This window comes from Xiphophorus couchianus, chromosome 23 (assembly GCF_001444195.1).
Source record: "Xiphophorus couchianus chromosome 23, X_couchianus-1.0, whole genome shotgun sequence".
Classification (NCBI taxonomy): Eukaryota; Metazoa; Chordata; class Actinopteri; order Cyprinodontiformes; family Poeciliidae; genus Xiphophorus; species Xiphophorus couchianus.
In genome coordinates, this window is record NC_040250.1 from 11,397,195 (window position 1) to 11,416,960 (window position 19,766).

The window sequence follows — 19,766 nt, forward strand, 5'->3', positions numbered from 1 at the left end:
TCAGTTCAACAAAAGATGATGGGTGAAATATTTGCACAGCAGATGTTTGGAATTTTTTTGTGGACAGAACAATGTAAACATGAATGTAATGACGTGCCAATTTAGAAAACTAAAGTCCAAATATGGAGGAATTAGTTGCCAAAAAAATACCAAGTCACCTATTTGGGATTACTTTGGCTTTAAATGGGATAAAAGAATAGATTAAACAAAATCATCAGGAAAGCTGGCTCTGTACTGGGACTAAGGCTGGAGTCCCTGGAAACTGTGGTGGAGAGGAGGACACTGAAGAAGGTTCTGTATATTATGGACAATAAACAACACCCTCTCCACCACATAGTGGACAGACAGCGGAGCACCTTCTCACATAGACTGCTCCAGCTCCGCTGTCATAGGGACAGATACAGGAAATCCTTCCTGCCACACGCCATCTCACTGTACAATAAAAGCTAAATCACTGTTCTGCACTAATCAGTCCAATTTTGCACAACTGCACTGTGGCACACTTGCTGTACATATATTTACATATACATACTGTATCTGCATTTTTTGAATCTTTGCAAGGACTGCTCTAAGCTGCTTTTTATATTGACAGCATGTTATATTTTATTTTTATTTTGTCTACAATTGCTACTCAGTGGTGGTTGTTGTGCGTCTTGTCTCTATGCTGCTGTAACTGCGAAATAATTTCCCTGCTGGGATGAATAAACTAATTCTATTCTATAAAAGAGGCAAACCACAGAGTGCAACCAAATCAGTTTGCCACTTGTGCAATTTCAGCGAGGACTAAAACACAACAAGCTTGCATTAATGTTGCGTGTTCAGCATCAGGCTGATTACGCTATGCAACATCAGGTGCTGCAGACCACCAACAAGCTCTGGGAAAGCTTTTCACCAGTAGAAGTATGACTAAACACGAGAAGGTCAGCCTGAGATGGACACAGTGCAGCCTGGCTGTAAATAACTCTAATGTACAAAAAACATTTCTCATTTTTGTCAAAAATGGAGAATATACAGACCAGCCATAGTGAGCTCGTTTTCTGGAAACCTGGTAATTCAATCTGGAGAGACTCAGACGGAGGAAGACAGCGATTAAAAAGGTTTATTGACATACATAAATTAAAGTTCTTGGCGCTCGGGCACCGGCTGAGCATTCCTGATGTAGGTTAGGAATGTCATCCTAACACTGGTGGTGACGATTCTTCTTGTCTTTTTTTTCATCCCATTTGTTGGATTTTGCATAATGGTCTTTTCTGACTTGTATTTTTCTCTGCATGATCGGAGTTTATATCATCATTACTGTCAATGCCCATCATCTTTAGCTATTCAAGCAGTGAACGTTTTTTGAAATATTTTGTCTTTATTTTCTAAACACAAGTGTGCTATGCTGGGCTGTAACCAGAGAGAGTGTCATCATCCACAGAGTCAAAAACGTTTAGATCAATCTGTGTAGACAGAAATTTGTATTAGAATTCGCAGTCAAGCTTGGAACCTAATGCAAGATCCACTGGCAACACAACGAGGTTAGTGCACTCTCACACAAAATCAGTTTGTCTTTTTTTCCACATAGAATGATGTAAGGGTAAATGGTTATTTGCATCAACCATATTTTAAAATTACTACGTACTTTCATTCAATAAATGCATTCAACCCCACTATACTGCTGTGAGATAAATTTTAAAAAGGCACATAACACGTGAAGTGAAGAAAACAATTATTTAAAAAAAATTAAATTACCATTGGTTTAATTTAACTCAATCTTATAATGTCAGGCTGTAGTATGGTAGCCAGAACAAAAGGTTTTGTCTTATCATTAATGTTTGTTTATGATACAAATGAATGACCATAAATAATGGACGTACTGTTCCTCTTCCATGCGTGAATCTAAGTGATGGAGTATCCATATCCGAGTATGCCAACGTCCCACTATTGTGTGTTGGTGTCAGTGCATACGACTCATCCCTCACCGAAAACATACCTGAAATCTTGCTTTGGTTCTTTCATGCATTGCTGAGGAATCTTCAAGTCTTGAATAGAAGCCACATTCTGAGTTGCCTAAACATTTGGTCTAACAAAGCTCCACCTGTTTCCACAAAGCGCCTTCTTGGATCTGCAGTCTGCAGCGAAGCTTCTGCTGTTACTCAAAGTGTAATAAACATAACCAAATGCTAAGTGCATGGAAATTAAAATACATTTCAGATGCATTTCATTTCTGTGTCAAAAAGATCAAACAGAATCATCAAGATTACTAAAAGCTAAGGCATCAAATATTTTACTCTCTATATTATTAATGTATCAAATATTTATATTTACCTTTCTAAAATGAGTGACAAAAAATACTTTAGTTTTTTTACCACAGGCTGATCTTTTGGTATTTGTATGTTGCATTCAAAGATCATTGGGTAATTGCTTGGCCCTGAGTTCAACTATCCAGGAGGGCACTTTGGAAACTTCTGTTAACACCACCAAGTGTAATTGTAGTGGGTTTTTCAAAGAACATTGCTGTACTGTGGCAGGAAGTGCACTTTGATTGTATATGCCGTCATAGCCAATCAGAGGCATTTGACTGTGGATCTCCACACCTCCCCCTGTTATTTAAGAATCAAGGGTCTCAATGAAGGCAGTGTCAGCATGTTTCTGTTATGGGCTTCACTGTTTCTTCTTCACCAAGGGCGTAAGTAACATTTCATCAGTTAAGTAACTGAATGATAGGAAATTTCTTATGTCCATTAAATATTTTTATGTTTTTCCTTATTGTTTTTATGTATTTTTTAATGACACAGATTGTTTGGTCCCAGTGGTCACGGTTCAACTTGGTGAACCTGTGACTTTGTCTTGTGCTTTTTCGGAGAGACTTCAGGGCACATGGCTTCACTGGTACAAACAGAGTGCAGGAGGTACTCTAAAATTCATTGTGATGCAACAGAAAACCATAGACCCAAAATACGATCCAAATGCACCTGCTTCAAGAATGAAAGCAACAATTGATGACAAACTCGGCAATCTAACGATTATGGAGACAGTTCTACAAGATGAAGGAATGTATCACTGTGCTCGAATGGACTGGACTGAATCTATTTGGAGTGGAACTTACTTGTCAATAAAAGGTAATCATGTGATCTAATCATTTAAATGTTTTGTAATAAACACAAGTTTTATATCCCCAAAACTCATAGGGCTCACTGGGCACAAAGTGAAATAGTGCCAAAAGTTTACTACTTTACTGACATGACCAATTCAATTTGTGAGTTTCAGTCATAAATGATTAATGAGTCTCATACATTTTTCTTTTTAGTAACAAACTCCGCCTTGCGTGCAAAAATGAAATTATTTCAAAATATGTCAACCTATCCACACAGTGATTATCTAAAAAAATATATATTTCAGAATATCCTAAATGCACAAATATTATACACAAAAAATTTAATTAATGGCTAGGTCTAATATGTCATATTTAAAATATACAGCAGCAACACAAATGTATTTGTTGTAGACAAAAATGAGCTTTACAGGACAGATTTAAGTTCCTTTTAACCGTCCGGATTCAATAAAAACTGTGTGAATGAGTGAGAAGGAAGCAACATTTTCTAAAAATATCACAAGGACATATTCTGCTTTTTGCAGTAAAACCATGTGACTAAAACTTTGAAAAGGAAAAGTACAGGAAATGTGCGAGTAAGGGAGTTGTAAAGTTCCTAAAAGTTGAAACAAAAATCTTGTAGAACAAACTAAAAGAAAGTACAAGGAAAATGAAGAAAATTATACTGTTGTAGACAAAGTTAACTTCATTATTCTTAAATATTTGTCCATGATGCCTTAGAAAAGGTTATGCTTAGCTCTTGAATAACGATCAACTATATTTATGTTCTACCGACAGTTATACTAATTTGACAAATTTATGAAAAGCGATTTTAGAAAAAGGTAACTTTTTTCTTTGTATTTGTTCCCTTTATTTATTCTTTTTTAGAATTAAATCTATGTTCTTTAATTTCTTCATAGGAAAATCTGAGAGGACAATAAGCTACACTGTTCTTCAGAACCCAGTTTCTGATCCCGCCCGTCCAGCAGACTCAGAGAATCTTCAGTGTTCAGTCGTCTCTGAGTCTGAGGACAAAGCCTGTTCAGGAGAACTCAATGTGTTCTGGTTTAGAACCGGATCAGAACAGTCACATCCAGAAATCATCTACACTAATGACAAAGAACTGCATATTTGTGAGAACACATTGACATCAAATGCTCAGAAAAAATGTAGTTACAGCTTTTCTAAGAACTTCAACTCCTCTGATACATTGTACTGTGCTGTGGCAACATGTGGAGAGATATTATTTGGAAAAGAAACTAAACCAACAGCAGGTATGATTTTTGTACATTAAGTATGATGCTTTAAAATGAGCAAACGTTACTTCTTTAAAGACAATGATATATTTCTTTCCCCCTTGTTTTTCAGATCAATCACCAAGTTCTAAAGTTAATGTGCTGATGATCATAATAATCTGCTTGGCCATTTCCTTCACTATAAATATTTTTTTTATCTGTCACCGAACTCAAAGATCACTATGTAGAAACTTTAAAGGTAAGCTTTATTTGCTGTATTACTATTTTTCTCACAACATAAATTGTAAAAAACAAAAACCCATATAAATGAAATGCTTTGAAAGAAAAACTATAAGTGTACCTTTTTGTTGAATTTTATTTCAACAGAAAAACATAATGAGAATCAACCGGATAATTTTGTAAGTGCATATTATTAAATTACTTATTTTTGTATAAAATTATTTACATTAGTGCTGATTATGACTAAAAATTTAATGTATTTTATTCTTTCCACTCAGACTAAAGATGGACAAGAAATGAACTACGCTGCCTTGCATTTCGATGAGGGAAAAACTTCAAGACGAAAGATAAAAACACAATTGAAAACTGAAGAAAGTGTGTATTCACAGGTCAAATATGAAGTTGTAAATGCTCAGTATTTATATGAACAACAAAATGTAGATTCAAATCTATCTGCAGCAAGATTTGAGAAATAATAAATTGAGATATCATAATTTACTAATGCATCATCTTGTTTAAACAACTTAAAAACAAAGAAACTCAAACTGCCCTGATTGCAAAAGCACCACATTTCTTTTTTCTGGGGTTTGGCAGCAGTTTGATGTAATAAATCTTTGCACTATAAATATCTGCACACTTCTAGAAAACTGTAAAACTCCCTTTAAATTAAAGCTACAGTCCTATTTGTTGCTATTGAATAAAAATGGAAAAATCATAAAGTGTAGTCTGTTTTTCAGCCTGTCCTTTTGCTACTGCAGTGTAACAGTTTTTGCTTGCTTCTTGTTTTATTCTCCTACTCGCACTAAGCGCTTTGAATTACCTTATTGCTGAAATTGTGCAATACAATTAAAATGATCTTGCCTGGCCTTCTGGATCCTTCCACCAACTAAAAATCTAGATTGCTTCTACAAACAGTTGTGTGTCACTCTCAGGAAGTTACACAGAAAATAGAATAATTTTGATTTCAGCATCTGGTCGTCCACTGTTTTTTTTCCACAACCTTCCTGGTAAACTCTTTTCCCTCTTCTGGATATAAATCTATGGTGTAATTGGTCAGAATTTTGTGGATAAACTTATTTGTGTGGAAAATAGCATCAACAGGATGGATAGTTTTGAGGAACAAGGCGCTACAGCAGGAACAGAGAAAATACCCCCTATAGTATCATCAATTTCTGAGAATATTGTGAGTTTACTAAATATATTAGTTGAAGTCATAAAGTGAGCCCCCATGCTTTAAATAGCTATTTCAAAGGTTTCAAGATGGTAAACTTTGTGTTTGAATTCAGCTTGTTTACAAAGTAAATGAGCCACTTCAGGGAGGTGGGAAAACTCGCAGCTGATTGACACACCAGCTTTTGTTGGTTATTCACACACTTTTGTTATAATAAGCTGAAAGTTTGAAAGCAGGGTCAGACCTAGCCACTGCCGCACTGGACGAGATTTTATTTGGCACCCCAACTCCACACCAAATATCGCCTTTTCTCTTTTTACTATTTTTAATAGTAAAATATTGAATATACTCTGATTTTATCACCTGCAGGATATGGCCAGGCAGCAGGATCTATTGGTGCAGCCGCTATTTCTGATGCATGGACGAGTTCTTGAGACATGGAGTCAATAAGAGATGAAAAAAAATAAAGTTCCTTTGACTTCTCCCAGTGTTTCCAGTGCTAACTAGAAATACATCAAGCCTGTGTGCTTGGATTAATGTTTTTTCTGTTACAGGAAAACTATTAATCCTCCATCTCTGCCATTAGCATATTTAGCAGAGGTTGACACGCCTCCTGACTCTGATTGGTTATTTTTGGTTGGAAGTGGTGAATTTCTTCCAATTACAATGGCAATGTTTTTTTTCACAAAGTATCTGTTTCATTTTATGCTGTCATGACTGTGATAGTTGTGATAAATATGTGAAGAAACATATTTCTTATAAAAGTTACATACAACAGGTTTAAATGTAGTAATAATTTGGTGTTCAGCTAAATAAGTGCAGAATCTTTCATTTTAGAAAATTACAAGTTGTTTTTTTATCAATCAATCAATCAAATTTTATTTGTATAGCACATTTCAGCAGCAAGGCATTTCAAAGTGCTTTACATCATTACAAACACAGAAACACAATGCAACATAGAATCAATAATCAAAACACAGCATTAAGTCAAGTTCCATCAATAAATTTGGAATTGATTACATTTCAAATACAATTCTAAACAGGTGGGTTTTTAGTTGAGATTTAAAAGAAGTCAGTGTTTCAGCTGTTTTACAGTTTTCTGGAAGTTTGTTCCAAATTTGTGGTGCATATGTGGCACCCGAGTGGAGTACCCAATATGAACTAGCAGGGATTGTGAACAGAGTTCCAACAACCAATAAAAGTTCCAATAATTTATTTTAAAAACAGGAAATCAAAAGAAAGAGGAGGCGCAGGCAGTCCTTGTCAAACAAGTCAAAACGAGTCTATAAAATAGATGCTTAGCTCCAGCCTCTGATGAACCTCAGCCGCACCCTGGTCCCGACGGCTCCTCCAGCCGGCCACACGCTTCTTAACGGCGACCAGTCGAGTAACCCGCGGCCTCCAACAGCAACCCGACGGATGGCGCTTCCTGGCAACCCGTCCTCTCGTCGCTAGTTCCTGAGCCTGCTCGTGCCGTCCTCCACAAAAAACAGCCCAAGTCCGTCTGCCTCTTCTCTGTAGATGTCTCACCATCGATGCTTTTATCCCAGTCCCAGTCTGCACGCTGCTTAATCAGAATGCGGAACACCTGTGCTGATGCAGTGGGCGTCTCCGGGTGCGCGTGGCACGTGACCTCAAAAACATGCAACACAACAATAAACACTTCAAAACATAACAATCCTAAGCAACAAATGTAGAAAACATAACTTGAACTCAAAAGGAAAAACGAGGCCACATTACCACACATAGATGCTGAAAGCTGCTTCTCCTCATTTGGTTCTGGTTCTGGGGATGCAGAGCAGACCAGAACCAGAAGACCTGAGAGGTCTGGAAGGTTGATACAATAACAGCAGATCTTTAATGTATTGTGGTGCTAAGCCGTTCAGTGATTTATAAACTAACAACAGTATTTTAAAGTCTATTCTTTGAGCTACAGGGAGCCAGTGGAGGGACTTTAAAACTGGTGTTATGTGCTCTATCTTCCTGGTTTTAGTGAGAACGCGAGCAGCAGCATTCTGGATCAGCTGCAGCTGTTTGATTGATTTGTTGGACAGACCTGTGAAGACGCTGTTGCAATAATCAATACGACTGAAGATGAATGCATGGATGAGTTTCTCTAGATCTTGCTGAGACATTAGTCCTTTAATCCTGGAAATGTTCTTCAGGTGATAGAAGGCCGACTTTGTAACTGTCTTTATGTGGCTCTGGAGGTTCAGGTCAGAGTCCATCACTACTACCAGGTTTAGGGCCTAATCGCTGGTTTTCAGTTGTAATAACTGAAGCTGTGCATTGACTCTAGATCGTTCCTCTTTAGGTCCAAAAATAATAACTTCAGTTTTGTTTCTGTTCAGCTGGAGAAAGTTTTGGCACATCCACACATTTATCTGTTCTAAGCATCTGTTCAGTGATTGGATGGGCTCTGAGTCACCTGGTGACATCGTAATGTAGAGCTGTGTGTCATCTGCATGGTAGCTAATATTATTTCCTGTTATAACCTGAGCTAGAACTTCTACTTTTAAATAGTAGAAGTTCAAATCTGTCCCACTCAGACATCTTTTACCCGCAGAATTTGTGGAACATGCAGCAGACATGTTTTCCAGGCGTTAGACCATGACCATGATGTGCCATAATGTAATGATGTGCTGGAATTATGTTTTACAATGTAATTACTGCGGATTAAAATTGGCATTGCTGAAGTATAAGTGTAACATATTTATTATTTTTACTATTATAACGCTCATTGATAAAGACAAAGCTCTGACCGGGTGGTGCTGGATGAAGGCTACCTGATCCTAAAAAGCATATGAGGATTCATCTTGTGCCTTTGCTAGATGAGTATAATGTCTTGTATAAAATCTGTGATATAGCGGTCTTAAAAGAAAAGGTGATGACTTGTCTATTTGCTTCAAATAAAATTGTTTTGCACACTGAAAATAAGCCTTGTTGTGGCAGCAAATCCCAGTGAGTCTATATCCTTTCGTAGCCAATCAGATGCATTTGACAGTCTGTACGACCACACCTCCCTCAGTTTCTTAACCTTTATGTGTCCTTATGAAGACAGTAGCAACATGACTCTGCTATGGCTTGTACTGTTCCTTCTTCATCAAGGATGTAAGTGGATTTAAAAACAGAATCTTGTCTTATTGAAGGTTTTTTTTTTTGTTTTATTTTATCTCTGATCTGTAAGCAGTTTCTTTAAAACTGATCTTTATCATTTAACATGTTGCTTTTTTCTACTGCAGGTACTTTAGTTCCCGTGGTCACAGTCCAGCCCGGGGAGCCCGTGACTTTGAAATGCGTAATGACTGAGAAGTTTGAAACTGTGACATGGGTTCACTGGTACAAGCAAAGTGCAGGAAATACTCTGATATTAATTGCAATGATGCGTAAAAGTACAAGTACAACACCCACCTACGGCCCGGGATTCTCAAAATCAAGATTCCACATAACATATATTGGCAACATCAGCAATCTGATCATTTCGTCAACAGTAGAACAAGATGAGGGAATGTACCATTGTGCATATATGGACTGGACTGAATCTACTTGGACTGGGACCTATTTGTCATTAAGAGGTAAATATCCTTTGTGTTTTTTCATACCAAAAACTTTTATTTAGTAACACTGGGGCAGTATTATTTGGAGTTAAAATATCTGAAGCCCTTCTTAATATTTTATTTCTCCAGTTTCTCCTTCACAATTTAGAGAATGAAAAGGGCAAAACAAACTCTTGTTTGTAAAATGGCTTAAATTATTCTTATTCTAATACCATTGATATATAAAAAGAAAAAATTTCAGTTTAATTGTATTTTGTAACAGAATGTGTTCTCAGTTAAAAAGACTTAATAAAAAATCAGATATTCCACAGTTAGTTTTCTTACACAATCTGGAAAACAGAGGTAACACCATCGTTGTGGGAGATTTAGGTTTAAAGTAATATTTTAATTTGACTAATATATTTATTATCTTTGGAAGTAATACTGACAGATTGGAGGGGACAAGCAGGAATCCTGACTTTAATCAAATGGAGAGTTTGTGTAGGTAGCTACAGATTAGGGTGATGATAAAGAACTTTTCAACCTCAAAGATTTAGAGCTGATCTCCAAATACCAGTGGAAACATACAAAAAGCTGGTGAGAAACAAACAATGGTTATCTGCAATGGATATAAAGATTTTTTTTACATATTAATAAAGGCATACATAATTTCCAACATGCTAGTTTTTTAAATAAAATACAAGAGAAAACTGAATATAAATTTGAAGAACAACTTTGGGCTTAGCTAAGATAAAGACTTTGACCTACATGTTAAAATTGTTAAATCCATCTTTTAAAAAAATGACTGAGTTATTTAAAAAAAATCCTCAGTTATTAATAGACAATGGTAAAAACAAACACATTTTTAGTGTTAGTATTTCGACTTTCAGCTTAAATCAAGATGCTAAATCTCTTTATAGCTGTGTTCCTTATTGTCTTCACAGAAAACCCTCAGAGGATTTCGAGCTTCACTGTTGTTCAGGAGCCAACAGTTTCTAAGCCCGCCAGTGAAACAGACGTAGAAACTCTGCAGTGTTCGGTTCTCTCCGACTCTGTAAACACAACCTGCTCAGGAGAACCCAGTATGTTCTGGTTCAGAGCCATATCAGACACGTCCCATCCAGATTTCATCTTCGCTGAGGGAAAAATACCTAAAAACTGTGAAAAGACGTCAAACAATCAGAAGAAATGTAGTTATAATTTCACTAAAGTTGTCAAATCATCTGAAGCTGCCACTTATTACTGTGCTGTGGCCACATGTGGAGAGATACTATTTGGAAATGGAACCAGCCTGAATAAAGGTATAATTTTATATAATTAATTATTAAATTAAAAAATGTGTCAAATTAGTCCCCAAGTCAACTCTCAGCAAATCCAGATTAAAATGTTTTCTTTAATATTACTTTTTTTGTTGTCCCAATAACATTACAGAATCAAGTCTGTGGTCAGTGGAGGCCATCACAGTCATTTTCCAACTCTCCTTTCTTTTAGCCCTGAGTCTGATAGTTATAACCTTTCTCATATGCTTCATCAACACAAACAAATGCGACCATTTTCAAGGTAATACCAAATACTTAAAATACTTTATAAATAGGAAAGTTTTTGATCTTCACTTAACATTTTTATTTTACTATCTAGCTACTAACCTGAATAAAAACTCTCAAAGCAGGAATCGGGTGAGTATAGATAATACAGTTATCAAATATTTTGATGCATATTTTCTGCCACAAGTGAGTTTTAATGTTTTTTAATTTTTCTTCCAGAAACGTGAAGATAAATGGATTTATTCGACTGCAATGTTCACAATAAATACTGACGGTGCTGAAACAAAGAAAATACCAAAGATGTTCAACATACATTTTCACTGATTTATCTGGTTCATGGTTGTTTGGAGCTACATATTAAAATATTGTTGATGAAATTTGATGTATGACTTTAATTCAATGACTTTGTTTCCTGTTTGTGCATTTTTTACATTATGAACATGAGCTGAAAACAATTTGTTCCACTTTTTGTAACTTGAACAGCTTTATGGTTTTAGAGTATAGACAACTATCATATCAAGAAATTATAGGAACTTCAAAACTCAGAAATCAGCTCTCAGATTTCATTTTTGTGAATTGATTTTCTGTGAAATTGTAAAACCTTAATTGATGATACTAACTTGTGTTGGTAGGAATAGTTGGACAGCAGAAATGCTTAGGTAGAAGATGTCATCCATGTAAGTGAAAAAAAGAAACTTTTTCTGATGGGTGCTGTTACTCACTTTATCTGACCTAATATTGTTCAACAATGTAAGTATTTATATATATAGTATTGTATTATAAAGCCATGCACAAATACAAATGATACATTGGCTACAAAAGGACACTTGTTCCAAGTCTCTCTTACATTTTCTGTCTGCATTTTTTTGTGTTTACATAAATATGTACCAAAAATAAGCAATTGGTAATTTTCATGAAAAAGGTTACTTAATTTTTTGTTCTTTTTATATGGACAGCACTAAAAAGAAGCTGTCAATACGCAAAGTGACATTGTCACTGTTCTGAAGTAATAGGCTAAATCTTTCTTTTCCAAAAGTGATTTTTCTTTGCCAAAATTGCTAAACAAAAATTTCATACGTTTTATCATACTAGCCATAGCATACAGCATATTATTGGTTGTTATAGCACTTACTCTGTTTCTGTCTTATTCTGCCTACACATTATTTTAGCTTCTTATATTTATATTTTAGCAATGATGTAGTTGCTTACATACTTCAATATTTCAGAATTGTATATAGTTAATAAATCTAGCAAATCTAAGTGAAAATCTGATAAGGTTGTATGTTTCTTACATTGTGAGTTAATGTATCTCTTGTGTTAATTGAACTTATGCAATAAAACAATACAAAGGAAATCCAATATGGAAATGGCTGGAAGATCTGTAGAAATCAAATCTGATAGTAAAATAAACTTTGTGTTATTCCTACTTATTCATGTGCACACTGTTTTCAGATGAAGCATTGAACTAACAGGATATTCACAAGATCATTATGCCTGAAATACTTTATTGATTCTACATATTTCTCTACATACAGTATTATTTAATGAGAACCTGCCAAAAAAGGAAACATGAATTTGTTACAAAATGTTTTTGTACACTTATTAAGAAGTATGACCCTTGATGTGTTTCATCATTTCACCAGTTTCCTGATACTCACCACATCACTGCTCCTTTAAACTGCATAATCCTCGAGCCTTTGTCCAACCTCAGTCTCTGCAGGCATTAGCAGCAGTCTCCATTAGCTTCCTTCTTGTCGTCACCTGCTCTCCGGCCTTCTCCTTTCCATCATCCCACTGTCCTGGTTTTTTTTCAATTCTCTGTTGAGTTCACTTGTCCCTCGTTATCCTATATTACTTTCATAACTATGATATTCAGTTCAGTCTTTAGACTAATCAAATTAGTCAAACAAGAATATACTTCTGTAAATACACAAGTCTCCTCCAGAGACTATCTACTTTCCTACACAGTTCCAGAAACCACAAGAAATCAAAAGTAAACGTACAAAAAATGTCATTCATTCATTCGTTAGTGAATGAATGAATTAAAGAATGATGTCTAAAAACACAGATTTTTGGAGTAAAATACTAATTTCATTCTAAAATATACTAAATGTCAATGTCCTACCAACACAGTACCTCCAGCAGGTTTAAGCTGACTCCTTTGTTAGTGTCCATTTCAACAGCTGTAAATCTGCTGCAACATGGCTTCTTTTCCAACCATGAACATTGGCATATTTGAAAATGTGTTTTTGGCAGATCTAAACATAAAGAAATGAAGTGCATCGGTGGCTTCTGATGCAGTCATGTATATTGGGTATGTGCTGTCATGGAGGGTGTACAACAGTGTAGTCCAGAAATTTGCCAAATGGACCTAAGACACCAAGAGACATTGGAGAGAAGTCCTAACCTTTTCTCAGAGAAAAACAGAGCTTTTTGGTTGATGCTCATTAACAAGAAAAAAGTATAGGTTACCTATATTTAACCTTTAACACTTAAAGCCTTTGTGCTTTAAGTGCACAAATATTTACAACAGGGTTGCTATTATATATATCACAAATATAAGTGAGAGCCTTGCATTACTGTGTTTTGTAAATATGCAAGTTATGTAATCCAAAAATGTGAAAAGTAGAAAACTGAGGCGTTTCTGGAGGTGACGTGTATTTACATGAGTGTATTCTGGTTGACTAATTTAATTAATCTGAAGATTGAACTAATCTCATAGCTATGAAAGTAGCTTAGGATAACGAGGGACAAGTGAACTCAACATTTGAGGAAAGAACCTGGATGGATGATCTTTAAATTACACCACCAGGAGAATTATTCTCATGTAACTCAGAAAGTTGAGGCCATTTAATCACAACTCAAACTGAGGAAATTCTCAGATGGTGGAAAAAGCATTTTGAGGATCTCCTGACTCAGTCTGCTGTGATAAAGTGCCCAACCATAAACCAAAACTCTTGATTTAACTTTCTGTCTATGTATTGCTCCTCACCTAGCCTGGCCATTGCCTTTTCACACAATTCTGCTTGATGCTCATCTCCCTTTAGTGCTCTGAAGTGGACATTGTCCCACGGAGTCGAAGTCCTCTGATATAATTTTAACCAGCCCAATCAGCAAACAGAAGGAGAAGTTGTGAATGGGGGCATCAATTTTCTGAGCTGTTATAGAATTGTAATCTGCATGTAGTTTGCAAATGGCAGCAGAGAAAGTGAGCAAAACCTTTCAGTCCATGTTGGCCATTCGTCCAAAAACTGAATTAGAGCTAATAGCTGCTTCATTCGGCTCATTGCTTCTCTCTTAACAGTGAGGGATGGTGGCTTATAGCACAGGTAATTTCTGGTAAGCTTCATAGTGTCAAACATCAGCTATTTACTCTGCAGAAAGTTGCCAACCTTTATGATCGCTTTCCTTCTAAGGATTTGCTGACTCATCTCTGTGATTTTATGCGGCCTACCACTCAGTTTCTGCCATGTTCTCTGCAGTAATGACGCATGCCTCTTTGTCTGTTAATCCAATAGATAAGTTTAGGTTTAAGATTATAGGATGAGGTTGTATTTCAGGAACAAGGTTTTATACATTAGCTTCATTAAAAATGCTCCCAACATTGTGAGAACAATTTGGAAATTACTTCTTCCTGCTACAAAGTGACTGTACACTAATGTGCAAAGCACAGTTCATGAAGATACAAATTTGTGAATGTAATGTAGAAGAGCTGGACCAGTCCTGTGGGACTAATTAGCGCACCAATAGTCCTTCTCAACAAACTTCAGTGTCTTGACCTATCAAAATATCTCATATGATTTTAAGCCCTTTGAATTAAGAATGGGAAGTGTCCATTGGCACAATGTCAACTAATTTTCAGCAGTACAGTGTACAATAAAATTATTTTGATCACTTCATAAGTTCAGAACCAAATCTAATCAAAAATCTATGACTAAAACGAAATATTTATATTCACAGATGCTTTCCATTCTATATGACTAAGTTTGAGCAATTTCTAAATAAAATGAGCCAAATTTCCATTTTCATATTTGCAAAGTTGTCAACGAGGGATTCCCCAAAAGACATGGAAAACTGATCTTTATCATTTAACATATGAAAGATGATCCTGTAAAGCACAGGTGTCAAACTCCAGTCCTCAAGGGCCGCTGTCCTGCAGTTTCTAGATGTGCCACAGGTACAAAACACTGAAATGAAATGGCTTAATTACCTCCTTCTTGTGTAGATAAGTTCTTCAGAGTCTTGCTAATGACCTAATTATTACATTCAGGTGTGGTGCAGCAGAAGCACATCTAAAAGTTGCAGGACACCGGCCCTTGAGGACTGGAGTTTGACACCCCTGCTGTAAAGTACTGACTCTAGGTCAAGGGTGCCCAAAGTGGGTCCTCAATGGCCGGCATCCTGCATGTTTGAGTTCTCTCCCTGGTTTAACGCACCTGGATCAAATGATGGCTCGTTAGAATGCCTAAAAAGAACATTGACTTGCTGAAAAGGTTGCTGGTACCACCAGGGAGAGAACTAAAACGTGCAGGATGCCGGCCGTCGAGGACCCACTTTGGGAACCCCTGCTCTAGGTGGTATAAATGCTCACCATAACGATTAGTAAAAATTAATTTTTCTTTTCCCTCCACTTTACAAAATTTGCTTGTTAATGTTTATCTATGACAATAAATCCCAATATAAAATTGGAAGTTCCTGTAAAATCCTCATGCTCTCATTTATAGAGTTTAATTGTTTTATTCACGTATTTCAATTTTGAATTTTTTTTTTCTTGTGCCTATATAACTTGCTATTACTTCAGAAGTATTAGTAATCACAAATCCTACAGTACCACTGTAAGGCTATTATAAAATCAACATTTTTATGGAGTCTGCTTCAGTTTTTTTTAACAGCATGATACTGAAAGACTCAGCATTTCAGAAATATTAGAATTTACGTGGACTCTCTCATAATTAACAGGGATTTTAAATATGAAAATCTGGAAAATGTTAACGGTCTACGATAAAGACAAAAATCTGACCAGGTAATGGCAGTGGGTGAAAGCCATCTGATTATAAAAATCATAGGACGATACAACCTCTGGCCTTGAAAAGTTTGTTAAACTTGTGCAACTAATTACAGATAAAAATAACTGAAAACTTGTCTATTTGCTTCAAATCACCTAAGAAATGCCAGTTGGTAGAAATTATTCCACTCTGAAATGAACTTCATTGTGGCAGCAAGCCCCCTTTTATTGTATATCCTTTCGTAGCCAATCAGATGCATTTGACAGTCTGTACGACCACACCTCCCTCAGTTTCTTAACCTTTATGTGTCCTTATGAAGACAGTAGCAACATGACTCTGCTATGGCTTGTACTGTTCCTTCTTCATCAAGGATGTAAGTGGATTTAAAAACAGAATCTTGTCTTATTGAAGGTTTTTTTTTTTGTTTTATTTTATCTCTGATCTGTAAGCAGTTTCTTTAAAACTGATCTTTATCATTTAACATGTTGCTTTTTTCTACTGCAGGTACTTTAGTTCCCGTGGTCACAGTCCAGCCCGGGGAGCCCGTGACTTTGAAATGCGTAATGACTGAGAAGTTTGAAACTGTGACATGGGTTCACTGGTACAAGCAAAGTGCAGGAAATACTCTGATATTAATTGCAATGATGCGTAAAAGTACAAGTACAACACCCACCTACGGCCCGGGATTCTCAAAATCAAGATTCCACATAACATATATTGGCAACATCAGCAATCTGATCATTTCGTCAACAGTAGAACAAGATGAGGGAATGTACCATTGTGCATATATGGACTGGACTGAATCTACTTGGACTGGGACCTATTTGTCATTAAGAGGTAAATATCCTTTGTGTTTTTTCATACCAAAAACTTTTATTTAGTAACACTGGGGCAGTATTATTTGGAGTTAAAATATCTGAAGCCCTTCTTAATATTTTATTTCTCCAGTTTCTCCTTCACAATTTAGAGAATGAAAAGGGCAAAACAAACTCTTGTTTGTAAAATGGCTTAAATTATTCTTATTCTAATACCATTGATATATAAAAAGAAAAAATTTCAGTTTAATTGTATTTTGTAACAGAATGTGTTCTCAGTTAAAAAGACTTAATAAAAAATCAGATATTCCACAGTTAGTTTTCTTACACAATCTGGAAAACAGAGGTAACACCATCGTTGTGGGAGATTTAGGTTTAAAGTAATATTTTAATTTGACTAATATATTTATTATCTTTGGAAGTAATACTGACAGATTGGAGGGGACAAGCAGGAATCCTGACTTTAATCAAATGGAGAGTTTGTGTAGGTAGCTACAGATTAGGGTGATGATAAAGAACTTTTCAACCTCAAAGATTTAGAGCTGATCTCCAAATACCAGTGGAAACATACAAAAAGCTGGTGAGAAACAAACAATGGTTATCTGCAATGGATATAAAGATTTTTTTTACATATTAATAAAGGCATACATAATTTCCAACATGCTAGTTTTTTAAATAAAATACAAGAGAAAACTGAATATAAATTTGAAGAACAACTTTGGGCTTAGCTAAGATAAAGACTTTGACCTACATGTTAAAATTGTTAAATCCATCTTTTAAAAAAATGACTGAGTTATTTAAAAAAAATCCTCAGTTATTAATAGACAATGGTAAAAACAAACACATTTTTAGTGTTAGTATTTCGACTTTCAGCTTAAATCAAGATGCTAAATCTCTTTATAGCTGTGTTCCTTATTGTCTTCACAGAAAACCCTCAGAGGATTTCGAGCTTCACTGTTGTTCAGGAGCCAACAGTTTCTAAGCCCGCCAGTGAAACAGACGTAGAAACTCTGCAGTGTTCGGTTCTCTCCGACTCTGTAAACACAACCTGCTCAGGAGAACCCAGTATGTTCTGGTTCAGAGCCATATCAGACACGTCCCATCCAGATTTCATCTTCGCTGAGGGAAAAATACCTGAAAACTGTGAAAAGACAACAAACAATCAGAAGAAATGTAGTTATAATTTCACAAAAGTTGTCAAATCATCTGAAGCTGCCATTTATTACTGTGCTGTGGCTACATGTGGGCAGATTTTATTTGGAAATGGAACAAACCTTGTAAAGAGCAAACAAGGTATTGTGCATATAGTGCCATTTGTGCTATCATAGAAAAATCATGCTTTTCTGAATCAATGATATTCTTATCTGTCTTTGTTTCCTAGATGAAAAAACAAGTATTGTAAGGATTATGTTGGTGATTATATTAATCTGCTTGGCCATTTCTGTGACCTTGAATATTATTTTTATTTGTTACCGAATTCAAAGATCAGCCTGTGCTCAATTTAAGGGTAAGTGTAATTTATTAAGCTAATTTTTTAAAGCCACAGTCACATTAACTACCATGTCCTATTTACACAGAGAGTTCCTCTTCTCAACCAAGACACAATGACTTAAGGCAACCAGGAAATGAGGTAAGTAATATTGAACTAGAATTATCATTATTACAGTTGACTTACAGTAATAATGAACAACACAGCTGGTTGTAACAAAATGAATTGAAATAGATGTACTTTGATCTTTTTCCGCAGACTGACAATGGAAAGGATCTGAATTATGCTGCATTGCATTTCTCTGAAAGGAAAGAGCCAAGAGGAATAAAGAAAAGAGAACTGAAGACTGAAGAAAGTGTATATTCACAAGTTAAAGGACAGATGTCAATATGATTGACTCTAGGTTTATATACTGACATTGTGTTAAAAGACAGTTCAGTATTTTCAGATTCATTGCAACTGTGAAGAGTGAGACAGTTTGTAAAAATATTTTCTGTAAATATTTTTTTCAGGGTTTAATGCTGTGCTAAAATTTGATCAGTTTAATGAAATGGCCTCAAATTCTTATGTATTGAAAAAATTCACCTAAATGAGGTTCTTTATGTGTCTGAAATAAAGCAGCTTTTATGTTTCTCTTCAGTTAACAAAAATGTGCTTAAAAATCTAAACAAATTCATGAATAAATATTTTGATGAAGTAGTTTCAATTTATGTTGACTGAGCTACACATTGTTTTGATGAACACATTTTAGGAGATACCAAATAAAACTAATCGCTAGTGATGGGCTCTTCTCAGTTATAAGGATTTTCCACTTGTAATGCCTACATTGTCTCATCCACATGTTAATCCAACTCTTTTTCACTGTGGTTTTTTTCACTGTGGTCACTGTGGGTTTTAGCCAGAAGTGCCTCTCTTCTGGCTAAAAACCTCAGGAGACCTTCGGTCATTGATTGGCGAGGGGTTGGAATCACTAGCTTTGTCTCAGGAGCAACTCTCAAGCTCAAAGTTGCACACATCCACTGCATCACAACCCCACCCACTCTAGCTGTTACTCAATTGTAATGGAAAACCACCTGAACTGTGTTGAGCTGTGTTGAGCTGCGCTGAGTAGATACTAGTAGAAAAAAGATTACAAAATACATAATTTCAACATTTTATCATTTTACAGATCAGATCCCTGGTAAAAGGTTCAGCACACTAACAGTTCATTACTTGCTGGAGTAGTTTATGCTACAAAGATTATCATGGCAAGAGAGAGACCTCATATGTCAGATAATGGAGGAGTAATTCATCAGTACTGATGTTACTGATCAGAAATGCTGATCCAGTCAGAATACAAGCTGAAGACATAAATATCTGGATGAATTTTAATTTCCAGTTTGAATGAAAGCCATTCAGTGATTTAATTTGAACAGCATTACATTGGACATCAGTAATAGGTCTTGTGTCTAGAACATATTATTTAAATCCCATATAATTCCTGGTTGACACAGTAAGATTTAATGGGCACCAGCAACCCTCCCGACCCCATTAGGGACAAGGGTGAACAGAAAATGGATGGATGGATGGATGATGAATTTTCAAAACCTGAGAAACCACATGTAGATAAAAAAACAGATATATCAAGTTTGGTTGTACATTGTGTAGTATAGAG

The 19,766-nt window shown here is 35.7% G+C and overlaps 3 protein-coding genes across 3 annotated transcripts; all 3 read left to right on the top strand.

Annotated features, from left to right (window-relative positions):
* Window positions 1-2,597: 2,597 nt before the first annotated feature.
* LOC114138740 (uncharacterized) lies at window positions 2,598-5,266 on the top strand. The gene is made up of 6 exons (XM_028008135.1): window positions 2,598-2,671; window positions 2,781-3,104; window positions 3,997-4,350; window positions 4,445-4,570; window positions 4,699-4,730; window positions 4,830-5,266. Exons 1-6 carry the CDS (start codon window positions 2,629-2,631, stop codon window positions 5,025-5,027), a joined length of 1,077 nt encoding a protein of 358 aa, XP_027863936.1. The 5' UTR covers window positions 2,598-2,628; the 3' UTR covers window positions 5,028-5,266.
* Window positions 5,267-8,790: 3,524 nt separating this feature from the next.
* Window positions 8,791-12,132, top strand: LOC114139629 (uncharacterized). Its single transcript, XM_028009666.1, has 6 exons — window positions 8,791-8,833; window positions 8,965-9,297; window positions 10,203-10,559; window positions 10,690-10,818; window positions 10,897-10,934; window positions 11,022-12,132. The coding sequence occupies exons 1-6, from the start codon at window positions 8,791-8,793 to the stop codon at window positions 11,124-11,126; spliced, it is 1,005 nt and encodes a 334-aa protein (XP_027865467.1). The 3' UTR covers window positions 11,127-12,132.
* A 4,006-nt stretch (window positions 12,133-16,138) lies between these two features.
* Window positions 16,139-19,485, top strand: LOC114139630 (uncharacterized). The gene is made up of 6 exons (XM_028009667.1): window positions 16,139-16,181; window positions 16,313-16,645; window positions 17,551-17,916; window positions 18,005-18,130; window positions 18,201-18,253; window positions 18,371-19,485. The coding sequence occupies exons 1-6, from the start codon at window positions 16,139-16,141 to the stop codon at window positions 18,503-18,505; spliced, it is 1,056 nt and encodes a 351-aa protein (XP_027865468.1). The 3' UTR covers window positions 18,506-19,485.
* The last annotated feature ends 281 nt before the right edge of the window (window positions 19,486-19,766 follow it).